This window comes from Microcaecilia unicolor, chromosome 6 (assembly GCF_901765095.1).
Source record: "Microcaecilia unicolor chromosome 6, aMicUni1.1, whole genome shotgun sequence".
In the NCBI taxonomy this organism is placed as follows: domain Eukaryota; kingdom Metazoa; phylum Chordata; class Amphibia; order Gymnophiona; family Siphonopidae; genus Microcaecilia; species Microcaecilia unicolor.
Genome location: NC_044036.1, coordinates 97194815 through 97215627, shown reverse-complemented (window position 1 = coordinate 97215627; position 20813 = coordinate 97194815). Strand labels below are relative to the sequence as shown.

General features: G+C 42.6%; 1 protein-coding gene across 1 annotated transcript in view; it reads left to right on the top strand.

The window, feature by feature from the left end:
• The window catches only part of QSOX1 (quiescin sulfhydryl oxidase 1), a 137228-nt gene extending 116865 nt beyond the window's left edge, over positions 1-20363 (top strand). The window contains exons 8-12 of the mRNA XM_030206725.1: positions 802-931; positions 13091-13213; positions 13999-14152; positions 14696-14872; positions 17415-20363. Of these exons, the coding sequence (XP_030062585.1) occupies positions 802-931; positions 13091-13213; positions 13999-14152; positions 14696-14872; positions 17415-18211 (1381 nt within the window). The 3' untranslated portion in view covers positions 18212-20363. The remainder of the gene's footprint in view (positions 1-801; positions 932-13090; positions 13214-13998; positions 14153-14695; positions 14873-17414) is intronic.
• The last annotated feature ends 450 nt before the right edge of the window (positions 20364-20813 follow it).

Here is a 20813-nt window from a genome sequence, read left to right as displayed (position 1 = left end):
GAATCTGAGAGTTGACTTCAAGATTTGTCTTGTGAGAAGCTAAGTTGAAGATGGAAAGACCTGAAAAGGCCTGCTAGTGGAGATGGTAGAGGCTGTCACTGTAACAGATTTTGGAGATGTTAAGGATGGATATGAAGGACATTGGTAGGAAAATATTGAGAAACAGTTAAAGTTATGGTGGGGGTGGGGAATTGTTAGGTTGCATTTATGCAATGTGGACAAATTTGAACTGGGCAGCCTGAATGGGCCATTTTGGTCTTTATCTGTTGTCATTTACTATTTTAATTTATGATGAGATGTAAATTAAAACAAAAACAAATTCAAAGCCCCCTGGAAAAACATGATCATAGTTGGGCCAATGATGTGGAGCTGTTCAAGGTGTTGTCAGTCAGCACACTCGCCAACTGTAGGTACCATTTTAAGAGATGCGGTTCCTTCAGATCTGTGGTTGGCCATCCTCAAAGGAAAAGCTGAGGAAGGGAAGAGCAGTGAGAATACTGCTGGGTTTAGAGCACGTCTAAAAGGTCATTATTAAGGTCACATTTATTTATTTATAATTTACTATGCTGCTTCGTCTCACAAAGCAGGGCTAAGCGGTTCACAGACTAAAACAGAAACTCCAAATAAGTTGCAGGATAGAAACTCGGTCAGTCCACAGGAGAGAAAATAAATAGAGTAGACAAATACATGTATTTCAATTTAATTCTTCCCTCTTAATCTCAAAACACACAAATCTGAAAAGCCTTGAGCAATGTCTGTAAGATCTGGTGCCGATTGCTAATGTCTCTTTGTCTTGTACAGGAACAAGGTATACATGGCAGACCTGGAATCAGGATTGCATTACAGTCTCAGGGTTGAAGTGTCCAAATTTAGCACACTTGCTGGAGACAAACTGACAGCACTGAGGAAATATGTAACAGTGCTGGCCAAAGTAAGTGTACCAATATTTTATTGCTTTGTGCCTCCAACTTCTTGGAAAAGCAAAGCACAGGACAGTAGACATTCTTCCAGATGATAAACAGAACACAGTGTGTTTAATGATCTCCGGTGAGTGATTCATCTAGACCTAACAAGGGAGGTTTTGACTTGGAGCAAAGCAGGAGTAGTGCTGTTTTAGGGACTGATTGATGTATTTTCATCTTTCATGTTGTGCCTTACAGTGAGTTAGTGCAAAATTAAGGAATCCAGTTTCAGAGCAATAAGTTTTTAGTCTGGACCAGAAAAGAACTAGCAACAGAGCTTCTTGGTCATCAAGAGGAAGTTCATTTCAAACAGAAGTTCCAGATTTGGGAGGTGGCTTACTTGATGTATTGGGTGCGGGGGAGGGGGTTCTACTAATGAGAGTGTAGAACTTGGAGCAAAGAAGTTGAGTAGCAGAACAGTGGTTACTGAGGGCAAAAGGATAGGGGACAAACTGTGACAGCCTCTCTAAGTGAAGAAGAATAAAGCCAGTGGAAAGATATGTGAATATTGTGGTTGACATAAAAAACCCAAGCAGTAGAGTTCATGAATAGTTCAAAGGAACAACAAAAGGATTCTGGGAGACCAGTGTAGTGATGGTCTTCCTTTCGGACCTTGAGTACTCCTGGACTTTCCTCAGCCCCTCTTCACTCTTCCTTTTTCACCCACTGGGCTGCCACACACATTTTCCTCCCATCTGCTGCTGGCCGTTTTTCTTCCCAGTCTTACCTCTCTGATTGTCATGCTGATCTCTTTTCCTCATATCTTCATGTCCTCCTTTTTCTCAAGCCAGTCTCTCTTCCCTGCCCCAGCGCTGTACTTTACTCAAATTCCTTCCCCTTCCAGCCAAACTACTCTTTCTCCCTGACCATTGTGGAGCTGCTTACACTGGTCAACGCATATAGTATTCATTCATTCATAATTATTAATTGCCTAAACTGAGAGCTCAAGGTGATGCATGCTCCATAATAAAAATCAGTAAACAACAATAAAAGTGAAAAATAAATATAAAAAAACTAACTGTAAATGCAGACCCTACCTTGACTAAGTAGTAGTTAACACTAAATGCAGCATAACAAGCCAAGAAAGAATGACATACCTAGACCCATATATCAATCAGGCCTCTCTAAAACTGCCATATAGAAACACAGGTTCAGATAGAGTACCTGAGCCTAAGACTCCCCTGCAGCTAAACAAAAGCCTGATTATAAAGGTGTGTTTTGAGGACCCTTGTGAACCTATGCATGTTATATCCAAGCAAAAGTCCTTCAGGACAGAATATCATAAGAATGGCATAGAGCATTGAAATTCAGCTGCTCTCTGGTTAACTTATGCATTGAAGTAGTCATATAGTCACCTTTTTACACATATATTCAGCAGCACTAAGTATACAAATAAAGTGCTGCCACCAAAAATTAGGTCCTTAGTTATTAAAATTACCTGCATTATTTTCAGTAACCCAGAATGTAATAGTTCTGATGGTTGTGGCTGCTCCACTAGGAATCACACTACCCCAGACTTGAACTTAATTTAAAGGCCTCGGCTCCAGAGAAGTTTCAAAAGCACATCTAATAAGAGAGTTTTTCACTGGGAGGCCCACAAAAAGGGAATTACAGTAATCCTATCTCAGGACTAACACCAGTAAAATTGTCTTAAGCTGAGAGTTTGACACAAAAGGAGTGAAGGAGTAACCTAATGGTTAGTACAGTGGGCTGATAACCAGGAGAAGTAGGGTCGGGTCCCGCTTTGGCTCCTTGTGACCCTGGGCAAGTCTTTTAACCCTCCACTGCTCCCAGGTCTAAAAAACTGAAATTGTGAGCCAACTAGAGACAGAGAACATACCTCTGTGTAATAAGTAAACCACTTTAGTTATACCACAGAAAGGCAATATATCAAGAAAAAACAAGCAAGTATATCAAGTGCAGCTTAAAGGCAGCATTCCTAGAAATACAAGAAATCTGCTTCCCCAAAGTGGAAGGAGAATCCTAGAGGAAGGAGGTTTTAAGGGAATGGAAAAAGAGTTGTTTGTGAAATGTTGTGCTGGCTGGCGTTTTTTCCTACCTGAGATAAAATGGGAAGGGAGGCTGATTTACTAAGGTTTTTCCCCATTTTGTGTTTTGGGTTTAAAGTTTAGGTAAGACTGGCCCTTGGTCTTGGTTTAATAAGTGAGTTTGTTTCCCTGCATGCCACACTTTTAGAAAATGGCCACATGGTGGTGCACTTGTACCAGGATTCAGAATGTTGGACCTAACGAGTGCTCCCCAAAGAATGTGGTTAATAGGATACCAGCAATTTCTTGTTATAAAGGCCATCCTATATTTTTGTGTTTTTCAAAATTCCTACACATCTGTTTCATATGGAAACCCTTATTTTTCAGTTACACTGGGACCTTATTCACCAAAGATTTTTCCATAGGCGCAAAATGAGAAAAGTCTTTACTGAATAAAGCCTAATGTTTATGGGGACAAGAGGATGAGTTCATTGTGGTTTGTGTTTGGAGGGGGGGTGAAGTCGACTTTTGCTGTAATAAGCAACTATGGTGTCATGAGAAGAGGAGGATTGTGACTGTATTATGTCTGCTCCAGCAACTGGTGCCCATGACTTGTAGAAATATTCATCAAACCACTTAGAAGAACATAAAAATGACCAAACTGGGTCAGACCAAAGGTGTGCCCAGCTCAGCATCCTGGTTCCCAGTGTGTCAGTATTTCTCAAACTGGTCTTTCCAGTTTCTAGCAGCCCTGATTCAGGTGACATCCATAGGCGGTCGGTGGCCCAACTTTTTGGGGAGGCTAAAGGGGGCGAGGTTAGGGATGGGGCAGGGGTGGAGCTTAAATCCATAATTGTCTGATAAAACGCAGAAAAAATAAATAAAAATAAAAGTCACAATTAATACCTTTTATTAAATTTAGATATTAGATATATATCATTTATCAAAGAATAAAGTGGTTGCTCAAAGCATATTCTAACCACAATCGCTCAACTGCAAAACACTATGCACAACTTTGTCCAAAAACACACTCAGAACCTTACTGTACCATAAATATTACACTGGGCAGACCTAATACACCAATATACCACCCATACAGAAAATGCAGACCGTCAACAATATGAAACAAGGGATCATATCATCACAATTCTCATGTAGAGCCACAAAACACCATAATTCATGTTTAATGTGGGATAAAATGCCATAAGTAAGTAAATAAATATAAACTTTTAATGTTGAGCACCTGATTCTCAAAGTGGACATATTCCAAACACTATAATGAAAATAAAATTATCTTTTCTACCTTTGTTGTCTGGTGACTTTTTCTGATCATACTGGCCCAGTATCCATTCTGCTGCTATCTGTCCTCAGTGCAGGTCAGGAAGTCATCCTCGTTAAATATCTCCCTGGCAACCCAGGACACCTCCAGCCAACCCCCCCTGCTTTCCCAGCAGTAAGGTAAACAAACCATAAACCAATTTCTACAACTGCTAGAGGGCTTTCACTGCAGCTCCTGCTGTGAGGATGGAGGTAAATCAACAATTTAATCCCCTCAGAGCAGCTGGACTCCACAGCTGATCCATTCTGCTGCTGCAGGGGGGAGGCTTAGCCTCTCCTAGCCTCTTATACCGGGCGCCTATGGTGACATCCCCAACAGTTATGTGCAGTAGTCTAGAACAAAGCCATTCATCTTTCAGAAATTTGTCTCCTTTTTGAACCCAGTTTTGTATTTTGCCTCCATTGCATACTGTAGCATTAAACACCACAAGCTGCTTATATGCTGTATGCAGAAATTTCCACCCTTTGTTTTAATCCTGCTGCCAGTTAGTTTCATCGAGTGCCCTTTAGTGCTTGCTTTATAACGTGTTCCTTGTTCACTTTCTTTACACCTTTGGTGATTTTGTATACCTCCATCCTGTCTCACCTCACTCACCTCTTTTTCTAAGACAAAGACTCATTTTTCATGTCTTATCGTGGAAACCATTTTTAAAACTATGTGGGCGTTTCTCTTGTGGACTTTACCAATTCTCAGAGAGGAGGCACAAGGATATCTTCCCATTGATGATTGCCTAAGGACAGAGATCACCATCCCCAGAACATCTCTCAATGCAGATGAAAGAGGAATGTGTTGCACAAAATGTACACTCTTACCAATGAGGAGGGTGGGCAGTTTTCAAAAGGGTCTGAGTAAATTTCACAGAAAGGCTGGTGGAAGCATGGAATGCCCTACTGTGTGAGTAGCTAAAACAGTAATGGAGAGGGTTCATATGCAGAGGATCTTTAATTATGAAAAATGGTAAGAGCAGAAAGCCCAATCTAACAGCAAATATTTAAGTGGTAATAGCGCCGTACTTTCCTCATTCTGCCAGAATGAATGACAAAGAGGTTAATTTGAAGTCCTAAAAGTAACATAGGTATCCACATGGCTGAGCTGTCTGACATCCTGCAATGATAGCATTAGCTTGCAGCTGGATTGCCTGTGTCATGTCCCCTACCTCAAAACAAGCGGTGTCCTCGGGCTGCGCGGGGTCCCGTCGACATGCACACTTGACTGGCACTGCCTGAGCCATGTAGTCCTCTCTGGGTTTGTTCAGAGAGCGGTTGTTGCAGGCTCCTTAATTGCTTTGCTTCCATGCACCTGGCTCTGCTCTCTCTGCCTGGCTTCCAAGCTCCTTGATTGCTTTGCTTCCACCCACATGGGTCTGCTCTTCCTCTGCTTGGCTTCCTTTGCTTCTCTCCTATTAGTCTTCCGGTTCCTCCTTCCCCTGCTCTTGTCCTATGGCTGTGCCCCTTCTCCCTGGTGATGTCAGACGCCAACACTTTATCAGCTGAGCTCTCCCTGGACTCCATGCTTCGGCTTCTACTTTGGTAGGTGTTTCTAACTCTGTAGTCTGCTTCTTATTTACTGGTCCCTCGTTGCTGACTTGCCTGTACCTAGATTACCCTTCTGCCTGCCTACTGGCTTTCGCCTGCATCTGGATTCTCTCTTGCCTGCCGCCTGCCTGTTGACTTTTGCCTGTACCTGGATTACTCTCTTGTCTGCTGACTTTCGCCTGTACCTGGATTACTCTCTTGTCTGCCGCCTGCCTGCTGACTTTTGCCTGTACCTGGATTACTCTCTTGCCTGCCTACTGACTTTCGCCTGTACCTGGATTACTCTCTTGCCTTCCACCTGCCTACTGGCTTGCCTGTACCTGGATTACTCTCTTGCCTGCCGCCTGCTTACTGACTGCCGCTTGTACCTGGATTACTCTCTTGACCTGCTGCCTGCCTGGCTGATACATTCATCACCCCGTTTCCAGCTCTGTCCCGTAAGTCCTGCAGGCCACCCGCACCTAGGGGCTCAACCTTTAGGGAACGGCGGTCAGTTCAGGTGAATCCTGGTGTTGTCCAGCCGCCAAGCAGAACCTGGTCTGAGTACCGGGCTCAGCAGCGCTCTACTTGGTACAAGAACTCACAAGTCTGACAACCTGTCAGCTTGCACCTTCTGTAGTTAACTAGAAGTCCTAGTGGAAACATGGTGGAAGTTGGAGCGAACCTCTCTCATTTTACCCTTTCTCTTCCCTATAGGTAGCAGGAAAGTCCCTAATGATTAGTGCAATGGCCTGGGAATTAGTGGAAGTGAGTTTGAACCAATGGAGAGGATGATGGGAGGAGTTAAGGTGGGACAGGGAAAACTGCCTGTATATAATGTGTTCAGCACTGCGTACATCTAGTAGCGCTATAGAAATGATTAGTAGTAGTAGTACTAATAATTGCTATGAGAAGATTTAAGGGAAAGGAAAAGATAATTCCTGGAGGAGGAAGCAGAAGAGAGGATGCAAGGGAAATAAGAGGCAGGGAAGAACATTTTAGATGTAGTTAAAGCAGTTAATGTAGCTTCCTTAAAAAAAAAAAGAAGACAAATTCCTGGAGGTAAAATCCGTAAACTGTTAAGGTATACTTGGGGAAAGCCACTACTACTTTTTGGGATCCTGCCAGGTACTTGTGAGCTGGATTGGCCACTGTTCAAAACATGATGCAGGGCTAGAAAGATCTTTGGTCTGTCCCAGTATGGCAACTCTTATGGAGGGGCATAATCGAACGAAAACGTCTATCTCCATGGGCGTTTATCTCCAAGAACGGGTCTGTGAAGGGGCGGACCAAACCGTATTTTGGGAAAAAATAGACGTCCATGTTTTATTCGACAATTTGTGAGCTGGGCGTTTTTGTTTTTCAGCGATAATGGAAAATGAAAGCGCCCAGCTCAAAAACGAATAAATCCAAGGCATTTGTTCGTGGGAGGGGCCAGGAGTCGTAGTGCACTGGTCCCCCTCACATGCCAGGACACCAACCGGGCACCCTAGGAGGCACTTTTACAAAAAAAAAAAAAAAAGGTAAAAGAGCTCCCAGGTGCATAGCACCCTTCCCTTGTGTGTTGAGCCCCCCAAATCCCCCTCAAAACCCACCACCCACAAGTCTACACCATTACTATAGCCCTAAGGGGTGAAGGGGAGCACCTACATGTGGTTACAGTGGGTTTGGGGGGCGGTGTGGAGGGCTCCCATTTACCAGCACAAGTGTAACAGGTGGGGGGGATGGGCCTGGGTCTACCTGCCTGACGTCCACTGCACCCCCTAATAACTGCTCCAGTGACCTGCATACTGCTGCCAGGGAGGTGGGTATGACATTTGAGGGTGAACATAAAAAGTTGTGAAACGGCATATTTTTGTGGTGGGAGGGGGTTTGTGACCACTGGGGGAGTCAGGGGAGGTCATCCCCGACTCCTTCCAGTGGTCATCTGGTCGTTTAGGGCACTTTTGGGGGCCCTATTTGTGGAAAAACAGGGTCCAGGAAAAGTGCCCTAAATTCTCGCTAAAAACGCATATTTTTTTCCATTATCGGCGAAAGGCGCCTATCTCTGATCGGCCGATAACCACGCCCCAGTTCCGCCTTCACCACGCCTTTGACACGCCCCCATCAACTTTGTCCGCATCCACGACGGAGTGCAGTTGAAAATGTCCAAATTCGGCTTTCGATTATACCGCTTTATTCGTTTTTGTGAGATAAACGTCTATCTCCCGATTTGGGTCGCAATATAGGCGTTCTTCTTTTTCAATTATAAGCTGGATGGTCTTATAAGACAATACTAGAGGAGAGAAGTAAGAGGCAGAAGGATATTTAGAAAGAGGGATCCTCATCTGGTCATTTGCTTGTAGAAAGCTTTTTGCAGCCCCACACTACTAATCCACACCAAGGATTGAGGTTAGCTGAGAGGGCATCATTTTCCCTGCTGTCCTTGTCTACCTCTGCTGCCTGTCTGCATGTCTCCCTCATTCATCATCTGTTTCCCTGTCTTTCTGTGTATCTCCCTCTCCGTCTTCCTTGTTCATCCTCTCTTGGTCTCCCCTGCCTCTCTGTGTGTGTCTGCCCCTCTCTCTCTCTCTCTTCCTGCTTTTTTGACTTGTTCTCTTTGTGGTTTTAAAGTGCTGATACTAATCGGATTTGAGCTGACTTATTGTAAAAGTAGCTTTTCTTGTTCCTTGGAGACTGGAGTTACGATGAAGATTTGGATCTTGGCTTTGATCCAATGAGTATGACTTATTCACATCAGCAGTTTCTTGAATGCATATGAGAACTGTCTCTTATTTCCCAAATTCTGAGCAATTACTGAAAGAGCTGAGTGTTATTCTGGGGAAGCTACCAAAACTCTCTACTATGAAACAGCAATATTCCCTACTCACATCTATCTCTTTTATCTCATTTTCTACAGATAGAGTACGTATCCTCACACCATTTTCTGCGGTGGCTCCCATGGCCAGGGTTATTACAGTGTACCTGCCCTACTAAGGTTCCTGCAGCCGGTTCTTTTGCAACAGTTCCCATACGCAGCATTCTTATATTGTGCCTTAGAAAAAGATTCTTTGGGAGAGAAAAAAAAAGCTTTTAACTGGATAGCCATGTTAGTCTGGTATAATAAAATTGACAGAGGCAGGTGGCACCTTATAGGCTAACCAATTGAGGCATAAGCTTTTGATTCATCTGACAAAATGGGCTGTAGCTGGTATCCAGATAGCAGCAGTGAATATCCATTTGTGACCATCTCTGGGAAAAGGTGACTGAAGTTTCTGGAAACAAAAAATGAGGTTTTAATGAATTCTTTTAGAGTAAACAATTTGTAATACAATAGTCCAAACCCCATCCTTTATATGTGAAAAAAATAAAAAAGTTACAGAAGTATACGTTGACACCGGAACTTATCTAGGTACTGTTTTTGCTGTCCAAACTTACCCAGATACTTATCCGGGTATTAGTGCTGAATATCAGCAGTATATGGATAAGTTCTGACTTTTGCCACTCACCTGCCCTGGCACTATCCTCCAGATAGTACTGCTTAAAATCAGTGGCTGATCCCAGTAAGTAGGACTTATCTGGGTAGGAATGGCTCCTACACAAATAAATGCCACTGAATTTTGGGACCTTTGTTTCTGCTTTGAATGGCAGTTTTCACAATGATGCTAGATGCTTGACTTAGTTGGCCAAATTTTGGCTTGTTGAGTTTAGGTAATTTTCAACTCTAGCCTGTCTGGCTAGGTTATCACTGAAAAATCATCAAAATCTAGCCAGCCAAAGTTCAGCTGGCTACCTTTATCCCTGCAGCAGCAGCTAGGCTTGGCTCAACTATATTACCTGTCTAGCACTGAAAATCAGGGCTAGAAGGCTAACTATTGTTTACAACTTAGCTTCAATGTTGCCACCATCCAAATTTAGAACAGCTAAATACAGCCACCCAATGAAACTAGGCAGAAAGACTTAACCTCTCCCTTAGAGGTTTTCATCCTGAAACATCTAGCCAGATAACTGTGAAGTTACCCTCCTGGATCATTTCTGCAAATTTACCCTATAAAAACATAGTAGTCAACAGCAAAAAAGACTAATTCACCCATTCAGTCTGCCCAGTTATGCTTGTTCATGCTGCTAAGGGTACAGTGGGGGAAATAAGTATTTGATCCCTTGCTGATTTTGTAAGTTTGCCCACTGACAAAGACATGAGCAGCCCATAATTGAAGGGTAGGTTATTGGTAACAGTGAGAGATAGCACATCACAAATTAAATCCGGAAAATCACATTGTGGAAAGTATATGAATTTATTTGCATTCTGCAGAGGGAAATAAGTATTTAATCCCTCTGGCAAACAAGACCTAATACTTGGTGGCAAAACCCTTGTTGGCAAGCACAGCGGTCAGATGTCTTCTGTAGTTGATGATGAGGTTTGCACACATGTCAGGAGGAATTTTGGTCCACTCCTCTTTGCAGATCATCTCTAAATCATTAAGAGTTCTGGGCTGTCGCTTGGCAACTCGCAGCTTCAGCTCCCTCCATAAGTTTTCAATGGGATTAAGGTCTGGTGACTGGCTAGGCCACTCCATGACCCTAATGTGCTTCTTCCTGAGCCACTCCTTTGTTGCCTTGGCTGTATGTTTTGGGTCATTGTCGTGCTGGAAGACCCAGCCACGACCCATTTTTAAGGCCCTGGTGGAGGGAAGGAGGTTGTCACTCAGAATTGTACGGTACATGGCCCCATCCATTCTCCCATTGATGCGGTGAAGTAGTCCTGTGCCCTTAGCAGAGAAACACCCCCAAAACATAACATTTCCACCTCCATGCTTGACAGTGGGGACGGTGTTCTTTGGGTCATAGGCAGCATTTCTCTTCCTCCAAACACGGCGAGTTGAGTTCATGCCAAAGAGCTCAATTTTTGTCTCATCTGACCACAGCACCTTCTCCCAATCACTCTCGGCATCATCCAGGTGTTCACTGGCAAACTTCAGACGGGCCGTCACATGTGCCTTCCGGAGCAGGGGGACCTTGCGGGCACTGCAGGATTGCAATCCGTTATGTCGTAATGTGTTATCAATGGTTTTCGTGGTGACAGTGGTCCCAGCTGCCTTGAGATCATTGACAAGTTCCCCCCTTGTAGTTGTAGGCTGATTTCTAACCTTCCTCATGATCAAGGATACCCCACGAGGTGAGATTTTGCGTGGAGCCCCAGATCTTTGTCGATTGACAGTCATTTTGTACTTCTTCCATTTTCTTACTATGGCACCAACAGTTGTCTCCTTCTCGCCCAGCGTCTTACTGATGGTTTTGTAGCCCATTCCAGCCTTGTGCAGGTGTATGATCTTGTCCCTGACATCCTTAGACAGCTCCTTGCTCTTGGCCATTTTGTAGAGGTTAGAGTCTGACTGATTCACTGAGTCTGTGGACAGGTGTCTTTCATACAGGTGACCATTGCCGACAGCTGTCTGTCATGCAGGTAACGAGTTGATTTGGAGCATCTACCTGGTCTGTAGGGGCCAGATCTCTTACTGGTTGGTGGGGGATCAAATACTTATTTCCCTCTGCAGAATGCAAATAAATTCATATACTTTCCACAATGTGATTTTCCGGATTTAATTTGTGATGTGCTATCTCTCACTGTTACCAATAACCTACCCTTCAATTATGGGCTGCTCATGTCTTTGTCAGTGGGCAAACTTACAAAATCAGCAAGGGATCAAATACTTATTTCCCCCACTGTATATCCCATCTTCTCCGGAGACAAGCAGGGGAAATGCAGGCACACTTGATGGTGACATTTTCGGACTGATCCTGTGTGTCATTGCTCTCCCCTAGCTATAGTAAGCTTTCAAGTGTACTGGGCATGTGTAGGAGTTCCCACATTTTGTGTGCTCCTCCCTGTTCCCTCAGTTTTTCCTTTGACCGTTCCTGGTTGGTCACAGCTCTTTCTTCTCCTCTCCTCAAAGAACCCCCAAAACCCAGGAAAACGACAGAAGACACTATCGTTCAAAAAACCCCCCACAAAAACCGTTGGCCTCTTTAACTGCAAGGCATCCCTCTCCCGCTGCATCTTGTTTTATAAACTCTCATTAAAATTAGTTATACAATTTTATTTTTTTGTCAAAGAAGTTGTAATCACTTTGGGGTCCTTTTACAAAGATGCGGTAAAATTGGCCTTAGTGCACCCTTGTGCAGGACTTTCCCATTTGCTAAGGCCTCTTGGGAACACATCGGTTAGGAACCACAGACTAAAATGGATAAATTTTGGCAATACAGGGGTCTTGACTAAGGTGCACTAACAGATTCAGTGAGTGCTAACAATTAGCGCCTGCTAAATGATAAGACACCCATAGGAATGTAATGGTCTTCTTATCATTTAGCTCACACTAAGCATTAGCACATGTTAAATCCATTAGCGCACCGTAGTAAAAGGAGTCCACAGTGACTTACACAGGCAAAAATTTATATAGTACCCATGCTAGCATTTTAGGCCCATACCACTAATCTGGTTGGCATCCACTGCTGACTGCATGAGTGATTTTAAATATTGTACCCTCAGCCTCTTTGTTCATGTAGCTTTCTTGATGCACAGCTACCAGGAGTCTGCCAGCCCTTACCAAGTTGGTGTCTGGGGAGTTGTAGCCTACTGGTATCTTTGGCTATGTCATTGTCTGCAATATCAGTAGATCATTCTTTCTTTAACTGTCTGTCCATAGATGGAAAAAGAATTTCACACATGATGCAGATGGAGTGCTTCTTCCTTCTTCTCCTCCTCCTCCCTTCTTAGGTGCATCATTCCTTCTGTTCTTTCTCCCTCTTCCTTCCCTCCATTCTCCCTCTTTCTGTCCCTATCCAGTTCATCTTCCTACCCTCCACAGGTTCCTCTCCATTTTCTCCCTTCCGTTCCTCAATAATAAGGAGCACTATGGAGGAATTAAATAATACATAGTGCATTGGTTCCCAAACCTGGTCCTGGAGGCACCCAGCCAGGCAGGTTTTCAGGATATCCACAATAAATATTGCTTCCAGTGCATGCAATTCTCTCTCATGAATATTCATTGTGGATATCCCAGAATCCTGACTGGCTGGTGTGCCTTCAGGACCAGGTTTGGGAACCTCTGACATAATGGAAATCTGAGTGTTTTATGGTTCAGTTCTCAAGAATCCTATTGGAAAAATGAGATTTTTGTTCTAGAGATTGTTTCACACATGCACACAGCCAGGCCTGATTGCTCTTGTGCTCTGGAGCTCACTATGGCAGAGTAGCTATACCTCTGGGCATTTGGCTGTTCTCATAACATTTCTGTATTTCTCTTCCAGTTTTTTCCTGCTCGTCCGTATCTTAAGAACTTGCTTCAGTCCTTAGATAACTGGTTAAGGAGTAGAGCTAACACACAAATTTCCTATAGTGATTTTAGGAATATGGTGGATAACAATGAACAGGTGAGTTGCTATTTTCCCCAGGCCCATCTGATTCTGTCTCTTGCATTGTCTTTCTCTTCCTCCTTACTCTTCCCACTTTACTCTCTCTTCTTACAGTTTTCATTATTTTCCTAATTTGTGACCATCTCTGGGAAAAGGTGACTAAAGTTTCTGGAAACAAAAATTGAGGTTGTAATAAATTCTTTTAGAGTAAACAATTTGTAATACAACAGTCCAAACCCCATCCTTTATATGTAACTTTTTAAGACTGCTTATGGACCCATGACATGAAAAAATCAGCCGTTCTCCAAATTTTGAATCTGCTACTTTAGTCACTTTTTACCATAGACAGTCACATTTATCGTCAGGTCTTTCACAGTCTTGCTTCTTTTTTCTCTGCGTCTTCTTTAATTTTCTCTCTTGTCTCGAGATAGTCAGATTTATCCTTAGGTCCTTCACAGTCTTGCTTCTTTTTCCTCTGCCTCTTCTTTTACCTTCCTTTTTTGTGTCTCTCCTATTCTACTATGCCATCCTTCCCTCTGCTTTTTCCCAGATTCCCTCTTTTTGAGTTTTTCTCTACCCCATTTCTGTCTGTCTATCTCTTTTTCTATATCATGCCTCTTCTTCCTTTTCTCTCCACATCCTCCTTTCTGCAAGTCTATCCTCATCCCATTGTCTCCCTTTTCCTCTCTTCTTTCTGTATTGATGCCTTTTTCATGTCTCTTCTTCCTCTTTCCTTCTGTTTCCTGTATTTCTCTCTCCTTGCATAACTTTTCCTCTCATGAATGGTTATTTCTGGTGTGAAGGTTCCGGATGCGGTGCTGACAAGTGATGTGACCTGGGTAGGATGCCAGGGCAGTAAATCTTGGTTACGTGGCTTCCCATGCTCCGTTTGGACACTCTTTCATGTGCTGACAGTGCAGGCAGCTTACAACGATCAATACCAGCTAAAGGAAACATGTAAGTAACTCAGCCAAGGAACACCAGAATACTCTGCAAATGCAAATAAGAGAAGGACAGGGGTTGCCCAGTATCACTGCTGTTTATTTTCTGACTGAATTCCAGAGCATAGTTTGAGTCCACTAACCCACTTCTTCTAGGGCACTGAATGCACTGCTCTGTATTGCTGTACTGTGCTCCTCCCACATGAAGAGTATCTTACCTTGTACCTTGCTTGCTTTGCTTATAGAATTTGTGTGCCCAGTAAGGAATGGCAGAACACCTTTCTCTTGTACTGGGCAACACACTGCAACAAGGATCAATGTCATACTGACAAGGAGTAATTAATAGCGATATTGCTCTTGTCTTTGTGTTCCTGTAAGCATTGCCTTCATTTTATAGTGTGTCTAAATGCCATATCCTGTCACTCCTATGTCAAGTATCTTCATTTATGGAGCACCTAGAGAATGTATTCCACTCCTGCCTGAAGTCTTGAGCTTGAACCAATCCAAAGTATCACATCTCTTGAATTTCTGGTTTATTTCTGTTCCTTTTGTGTTCTAGATCCATTAGAAGTCCTTGATGCCTTGCGAGGTTACGTCCAACATTTCTTTGGCTGTGCAGAGTGTGCTGTACATTTTGAGAATATGGCCAAAGAGACAATGACCCTAGTGTCAAGTATGAATGAAGCTATCTTGTGGCTTTGGTCACGACACAACCAAGTAAATTATCGACTTGCAGGTAAGGAGCCCTTTTGGAGCCTTATGATGCAGAGGAGCCATGTGCTGGCACCAGTTCTTGGAGAAATCTATTCTCTTACCATTACAGAGAAGAATTATGTCAATAGCTTGATGAAAACAAGAAGCTCCAGTATCCCCATGGTCTGCTTAGCCATGACTGAATGATGGGAGAGACATTGCTCACACATCCAACCTCATACAATGTTGCCATTTCCAGATAGGAAGAAGCTCTTTGATTATGGTGGATGTAGATGAGAGCGAGGAGAAATGAGAGGACATTCCCTGTAAGCAGCTGTAAGATACATGGAGTCCTCATGAACAGGAACATTGGCAGAGGATTTACAGATTTAGATCTGCTTAGAGGAAACATTGGAGGAGACATCTGCAGAGACCAGGAGTGAGAATTTCTTCTTGTGGCATGAACTGCACAGGCTTAATCACTAAAACATAAGCACTGTGTCAGTGATGGAGGGGAGGGTCTCCTTTGTCTTGCCAGGGCTTAGCAGGAGCCATGTTCTCTCTCTGCCAGTTTTACTAATGGATTTAATCATTAGAGCAAAAGTTGGTCCCTGGTCTTCCACATTAACCAGTGCACCCCATTTTGAAAAAACGTAAAAACATTCAAAAGTAAACATGAGAGAGAAAGTGATCCACAAAACCTGTTCTCTTGTATTTACAGACAGGGAATGGCTTACTTTAATTTTCATAAACATCAGAATACCCTCAGATTTTAACTATATGAAGTATCTTGCTTTTTAATCTTAAAATTCAGCTGAACCCTCTGGGATTAATCCCTGGACATAGCCTCATGATCTCTACCCTCCTCCCATCTCCCACCCCTCCAGAAGAGGATAGGGGGACTGTAGTAGAGGAGGGCTAGGACAAAAAGTCACAGGAGATTTCCCTATCTCTGGAGTAGTCTATCTGTTACTAGGGGGTTTAAAGTATGGTCTATTGCTGTCTGTCATGGAGGCATGAGCTGAGAGGTCCATGGGAACTGTAGAATAAAAAGAAGCCTAGTTAATGGAATGGGGTGGGCCCCTAGGACCACAGCCTGAGAAATCTTTTGTCCCACATGGCATCAGCAACTATGGAGCATTGGGGAGATGGGACAGAGGATGGTTGGTTTGTTTGGCTTTTCCAACCAAAAGGGTATTCCATTGCCTCTGAAGGAAGGAGCCTATCTGCCTCCTACTTACACTCTCCAGAATAAACACTGCTAGAGAAAAAAGGCTCAGAAGAGAAAAGGTTGTATCCTTATAAGAGTGACAGAACATTTGGGAGAATGAAAAATGCTAAAAAGCTAGTGCAGATGATGCATGTGTATACTTCAGTTTACCTTCTGTATATAATAGCTTCCGAAATCAGCTGAAGTTTGTCTCTGAAATGATTAGCATAATGACTATGCATTCTGAGGGGTGTGAGTGGTCAGTTTTCCTAAAGCACTGTTCTATTAAGATATGAAGCCAAGCCACGGAGCATTCAGCTGTTTGCTGCCTTTATGGAGGTGCAAGGTGTTAATTTCACCTTTGCTCTTCATCTTCCCCAAAGCAGGACCATAAGAGCTAAGTAAGATATTGACCTTCTATGGTTAGGGGGTCTGCCTAAGTGTTTATATCTGTGTTTGTCTAAGACAGTAATCTAGCACCGGCAGTGCTCTCAATAGCAATTAATGCCAGTAACCTCCATAGTAAATGACCCATTAGGCTTGCCTAGTCAGGTGTTTAGAGTTACAAAGGTCACTGTCTCAGATTTCCCTGTACCATTTTTTTTTTGTTACATTTGTACCCCGCGCTTTCCCACTCATGGCAGGCTCAATGCGGTGGGCAATGGAGGGTTAAGTGACTTGCCCAGAGTCACAAGGAGCTGCCTGTAACGGGAATCAAACTCAGTTCCTCAGTTCCCCAGGACCAAAGTCCACCACCCTAACCACTTGGCCACTCCTCCACCATTCTGTTTAAAATCAAAATAAACAGAGCCACACAGTGTTTGCAGTAGGAGGATAGCAAAGATAGGAGTGGGAAAGAGAGGAAAGATAGGCCAGAGAATTGAGAGCAGAAGGAAAGGGAATCCCAGCCATTACACAATAGTGACACCTGCTTGTCAGATTCAGAGTACACATCAGTGACGCCTGATGGATTGTGGACCAGAGTCAAATATTATTCTTGTAATAGCTGTGCTACACTGGGGGGATTTGAAATTGAGGAAAAACACCAGGTAGCTGAAAATGAAGGCTCATTAATAGTAGTAGGAACCAGTTCCAAAGGTGCAGTTCGAAAAAGTTATTAGCCATTGAGCTTTTGCTCAGACTTACAGTACTCAATAAAACACATCCCTTCCTTGGTGCTTTTACCTTCATTTTGACACATTGCAGTGTAATGCCATCATATGGGTATGTGAATGAGCAACATCAGGATATGTTTAACCTGCTTTCTCCAAACTTTGCAATTTTATCGCCCATCTGGTTTTGATGGAGGTATATTTGAAAAAAAATGTGTGTTTAGCTTTTGTTTTTCTCTTTCTCTCTACAAAACATTTTACAGGTGCCCCAAGTGAGGACCCACAATTTCCCAAACGCCAGTGGCCATCCTTTGATATGTGCCCGACTTGTCGTAACATGGTCAGACGTAGGAGCACTTGGATTGAGGGATCAATTCTTGACTTTCTAAAAGCACATTTCTGCTTACAAAACATTGCCACTGACTACCTTGTACCAGAGGTAGAACTGCTGGAGAGGCAGAGGAGAGCCAGAAGACAAAGGAGGAAGAAGAGGGAAACCAGTAAAGAAAGAAATACCAAGGAGGAGAAAGACACGTTGGAGAATAACAGGGTAGAGATACCAACCCATGGCCTGGAGAGCCACAGGCCTTCCAACATCCAGAAACCCAGCATCATCTGGATGAGCTCCAGGATTAATGATCAATATGAGGACATTGTCGACCTGGATTCTTTTGTTGAACAGCAATATGAAAGCAAAACATTGAAGGATTTAACTAGAAGAAGAAAGCATAAGACTGGGAGGAGGGAAACTCTTGTATTCACAATGGAAGAGGATCAGCAGCTGGACTTGGACTATGCAGTAGCACAAGAAAGCCTACAGAAGAAGGGCATGGACTCTAGGTACCTTATTGGGGTACTGCTGGAAGAGGTGGGAAAGGATGGTGACACCCCAGCGAGAAGGAGGTGGTTCCGATTGTTAGGGGTTGGTTTCTCTCATCTGGACATCAGCCTGTGTGTTATCTTGTATTTTCTGTCAATCATGTGTCTCTTTGGGATGTACATGTATTTTAGCATGAAGATGCGCTGTCGCAAGGGTCGTGCTGGTTTTCCTAAATTATGAAGCATTTGTCCAGGGTGAGATTAGATTAGAAAGTCAACCTGTGAGCATCTTCTGACAGTAATTCAGTGGTGGTTGGGTTAATCTAGGCATGGAAATATATTATCAGACAGATTGAAGTAAAGTACTTTTCAACAACTATGGAAATCAGGGTCCAAGCAGGAAGTGAGAATCTTTGGTCAAAGTGCCGTACTTACCCTTAGCTAGCAAAATTGAGCTTGAGCTCCTCCTTCTTTTAGTTTGTTGTTCATGCTGTGGATCATGAGAACTTCTTTCTATCTTGTGACTAATAGTTGATTGCTTACACATGAATCCAAGGCCCCTCATCTGTTAGATAATGGGAGGGGGGGATGTCCTTAATCTCCTAGGGTGGTCCTGCCTTCTTTTAGTTCCTGATGTTCAAAGATGAGGGAACAGCCCTACATTCCATGATCTTACTTGAATAAAGCAATGCAGGTTGTTTTCAGGACAGGACAACATCCATTTCAATTCTCTGGGAACCTTCTGCTTTGTTACCACAGCTCTACTTTAAGTGGCTGTTAAAGTAATCCAAAATGTTTAATTTATAGTTACCTTCTAAATTAAGATATGCTGAAAGTTAGATGCTACTTTATTTTCTCCATTTGATTTTGATGCATTGTTGTAAGAGAGAGAAACTATGGAGATAAATTACTGGGATCACAGAATTAAAAATAGAATGAGTTTTTGTTATAATTGACAGGATCTTGGTTAAAACCAAACATTTAAGTGAGATCCACTAGAAACTACCCACAGGACTCCAACTTAAAGCACTTGGAAATGAGTATAAAGTCTGAGATGGGATATCTCTAGGGTAACACAACAGTAATTGGGTGGAAAGGACCCAGTATCAAGTGATCAGTCACCACATCAAGGTAAGATGCTCCAAAGGAAACCTTTATTAGGACCCAACACGGTCTGTGTTTCGGCTAAAACGCCTTCCTCAGGGGTCTACAAAATTGTAAGCATCAATCAATGAGTGCTCAATTACGTATCGATTGATGGAGCGTTTAAATATCTTGGCAAGCGTTGTATATAACGTGCTGTCGATACAAATACAAAACGTTCTCCGCTGTTTAAATTTTCGTGGAAGCAAATGACTAACCCAGGACCAACAACTCTTAGATGAGGTCATAAATTCATAAATACGCCCACCATTCCATCTCCCTATTTAAACCAATGGGTTCTATAGTATTCCAATGTTAAATCCATTGTGCTCATCTCCATTATTTTCTAGATATATCACCCCCTCTAACCCACATTTTCTGTAGTGCAATTAGTAAACCTCCACATAGTCTGTATTTAATGCCCCATGGGGTTTTGAAAACTCAATGCTTCTATGGCATGTTATACTGCAGTGATAATTTATTACAGGCAGAATGACAAGCAATAAAATCCTTAAAAACAGATACTAATATAATCATACATCCTGCAGATAAAGGAGGATCCATACTGATTCAAGATTGAGAGGCTTATATTCAAGAAGCTTATTATCAACTGCTAGATACGCAATACTATACACTGTTAGAGTCTGATCTGGTGCCAGATTTGCAAGAATATATTCAGCATGTATTACTTACAGCTTTAGAATCTAAAGTGATTTCCGATGCAGAATATAAATTTCTTTATCAATCACATCCGGTTATTCAGGTAATTTAATTCATTCCTAAAATTCATAAATCTCTTCAAGTCCCAACAAGGATGTTCAATAGTTTACAGCACTGGCTCTTTGTTAGAGACATTGTCAGATTTTGTGGATGCAGCATTAAAGCAAGAGGCACCCAAGGGTAGGTCTACGTCAAAGATACAATAGACATGTAAAGTTTTCTAGGAAATAGGCCTCCCTTACCAACAGGAGCTTTTTTAGCCACTTTAGATATAATAGCACTTTACACGAATATCTGTCAGAGTGAGGCTCTGGAGACTATTCAGTATTATCCTACATCTTTACTCCTCTCTGAGTCCAGAATTGAGTTTTTGCTCAAGATTGCCAGTATTTTCTACAAACACAGGGCACAGCCATGGGGGCAACGATGGCCCCCATGTTGGCTTGCATATATGTCACCTTGCATATATGTCACCAGATTTGAGGAATTGAAATTATACACTTCTGAGCAATTGCAACATATTTTATACTGGAAAAATTATATAGATGACATTTTTTTTAGTTTGGACTCATTCAGAAGAAAGTTTCTAGAATTTTTTGCTTAATAGTTTGAATCCTCATTTATAGTTCACTGCAACAGTGGAGAAGACCACTTTACCTTTTTTAGATATTCTAATATCTGTACAGGACAACACATTTACTACCACCATTTACCGAAAAAGTACTGACAGGAGCTCTCTGTTGCATTATACATGTCATCATCTACAACATCTACATAATAATCTCCCAGTGGGACAATTCTTAAGATTGTGAAGACTGTGCACTACTAAAGAGGATTTTAAATTAAAAGCAGGGGACATGATAAATCGATTTAAAGAACTGGGGTACACCTGGAGAATCATTAAGTGTGCCTATAAATGGGCTTTGTATGCTAATAGGGATCTTTTATTGCAACCATCTTCAAAAGACCAGTCCTCAGGA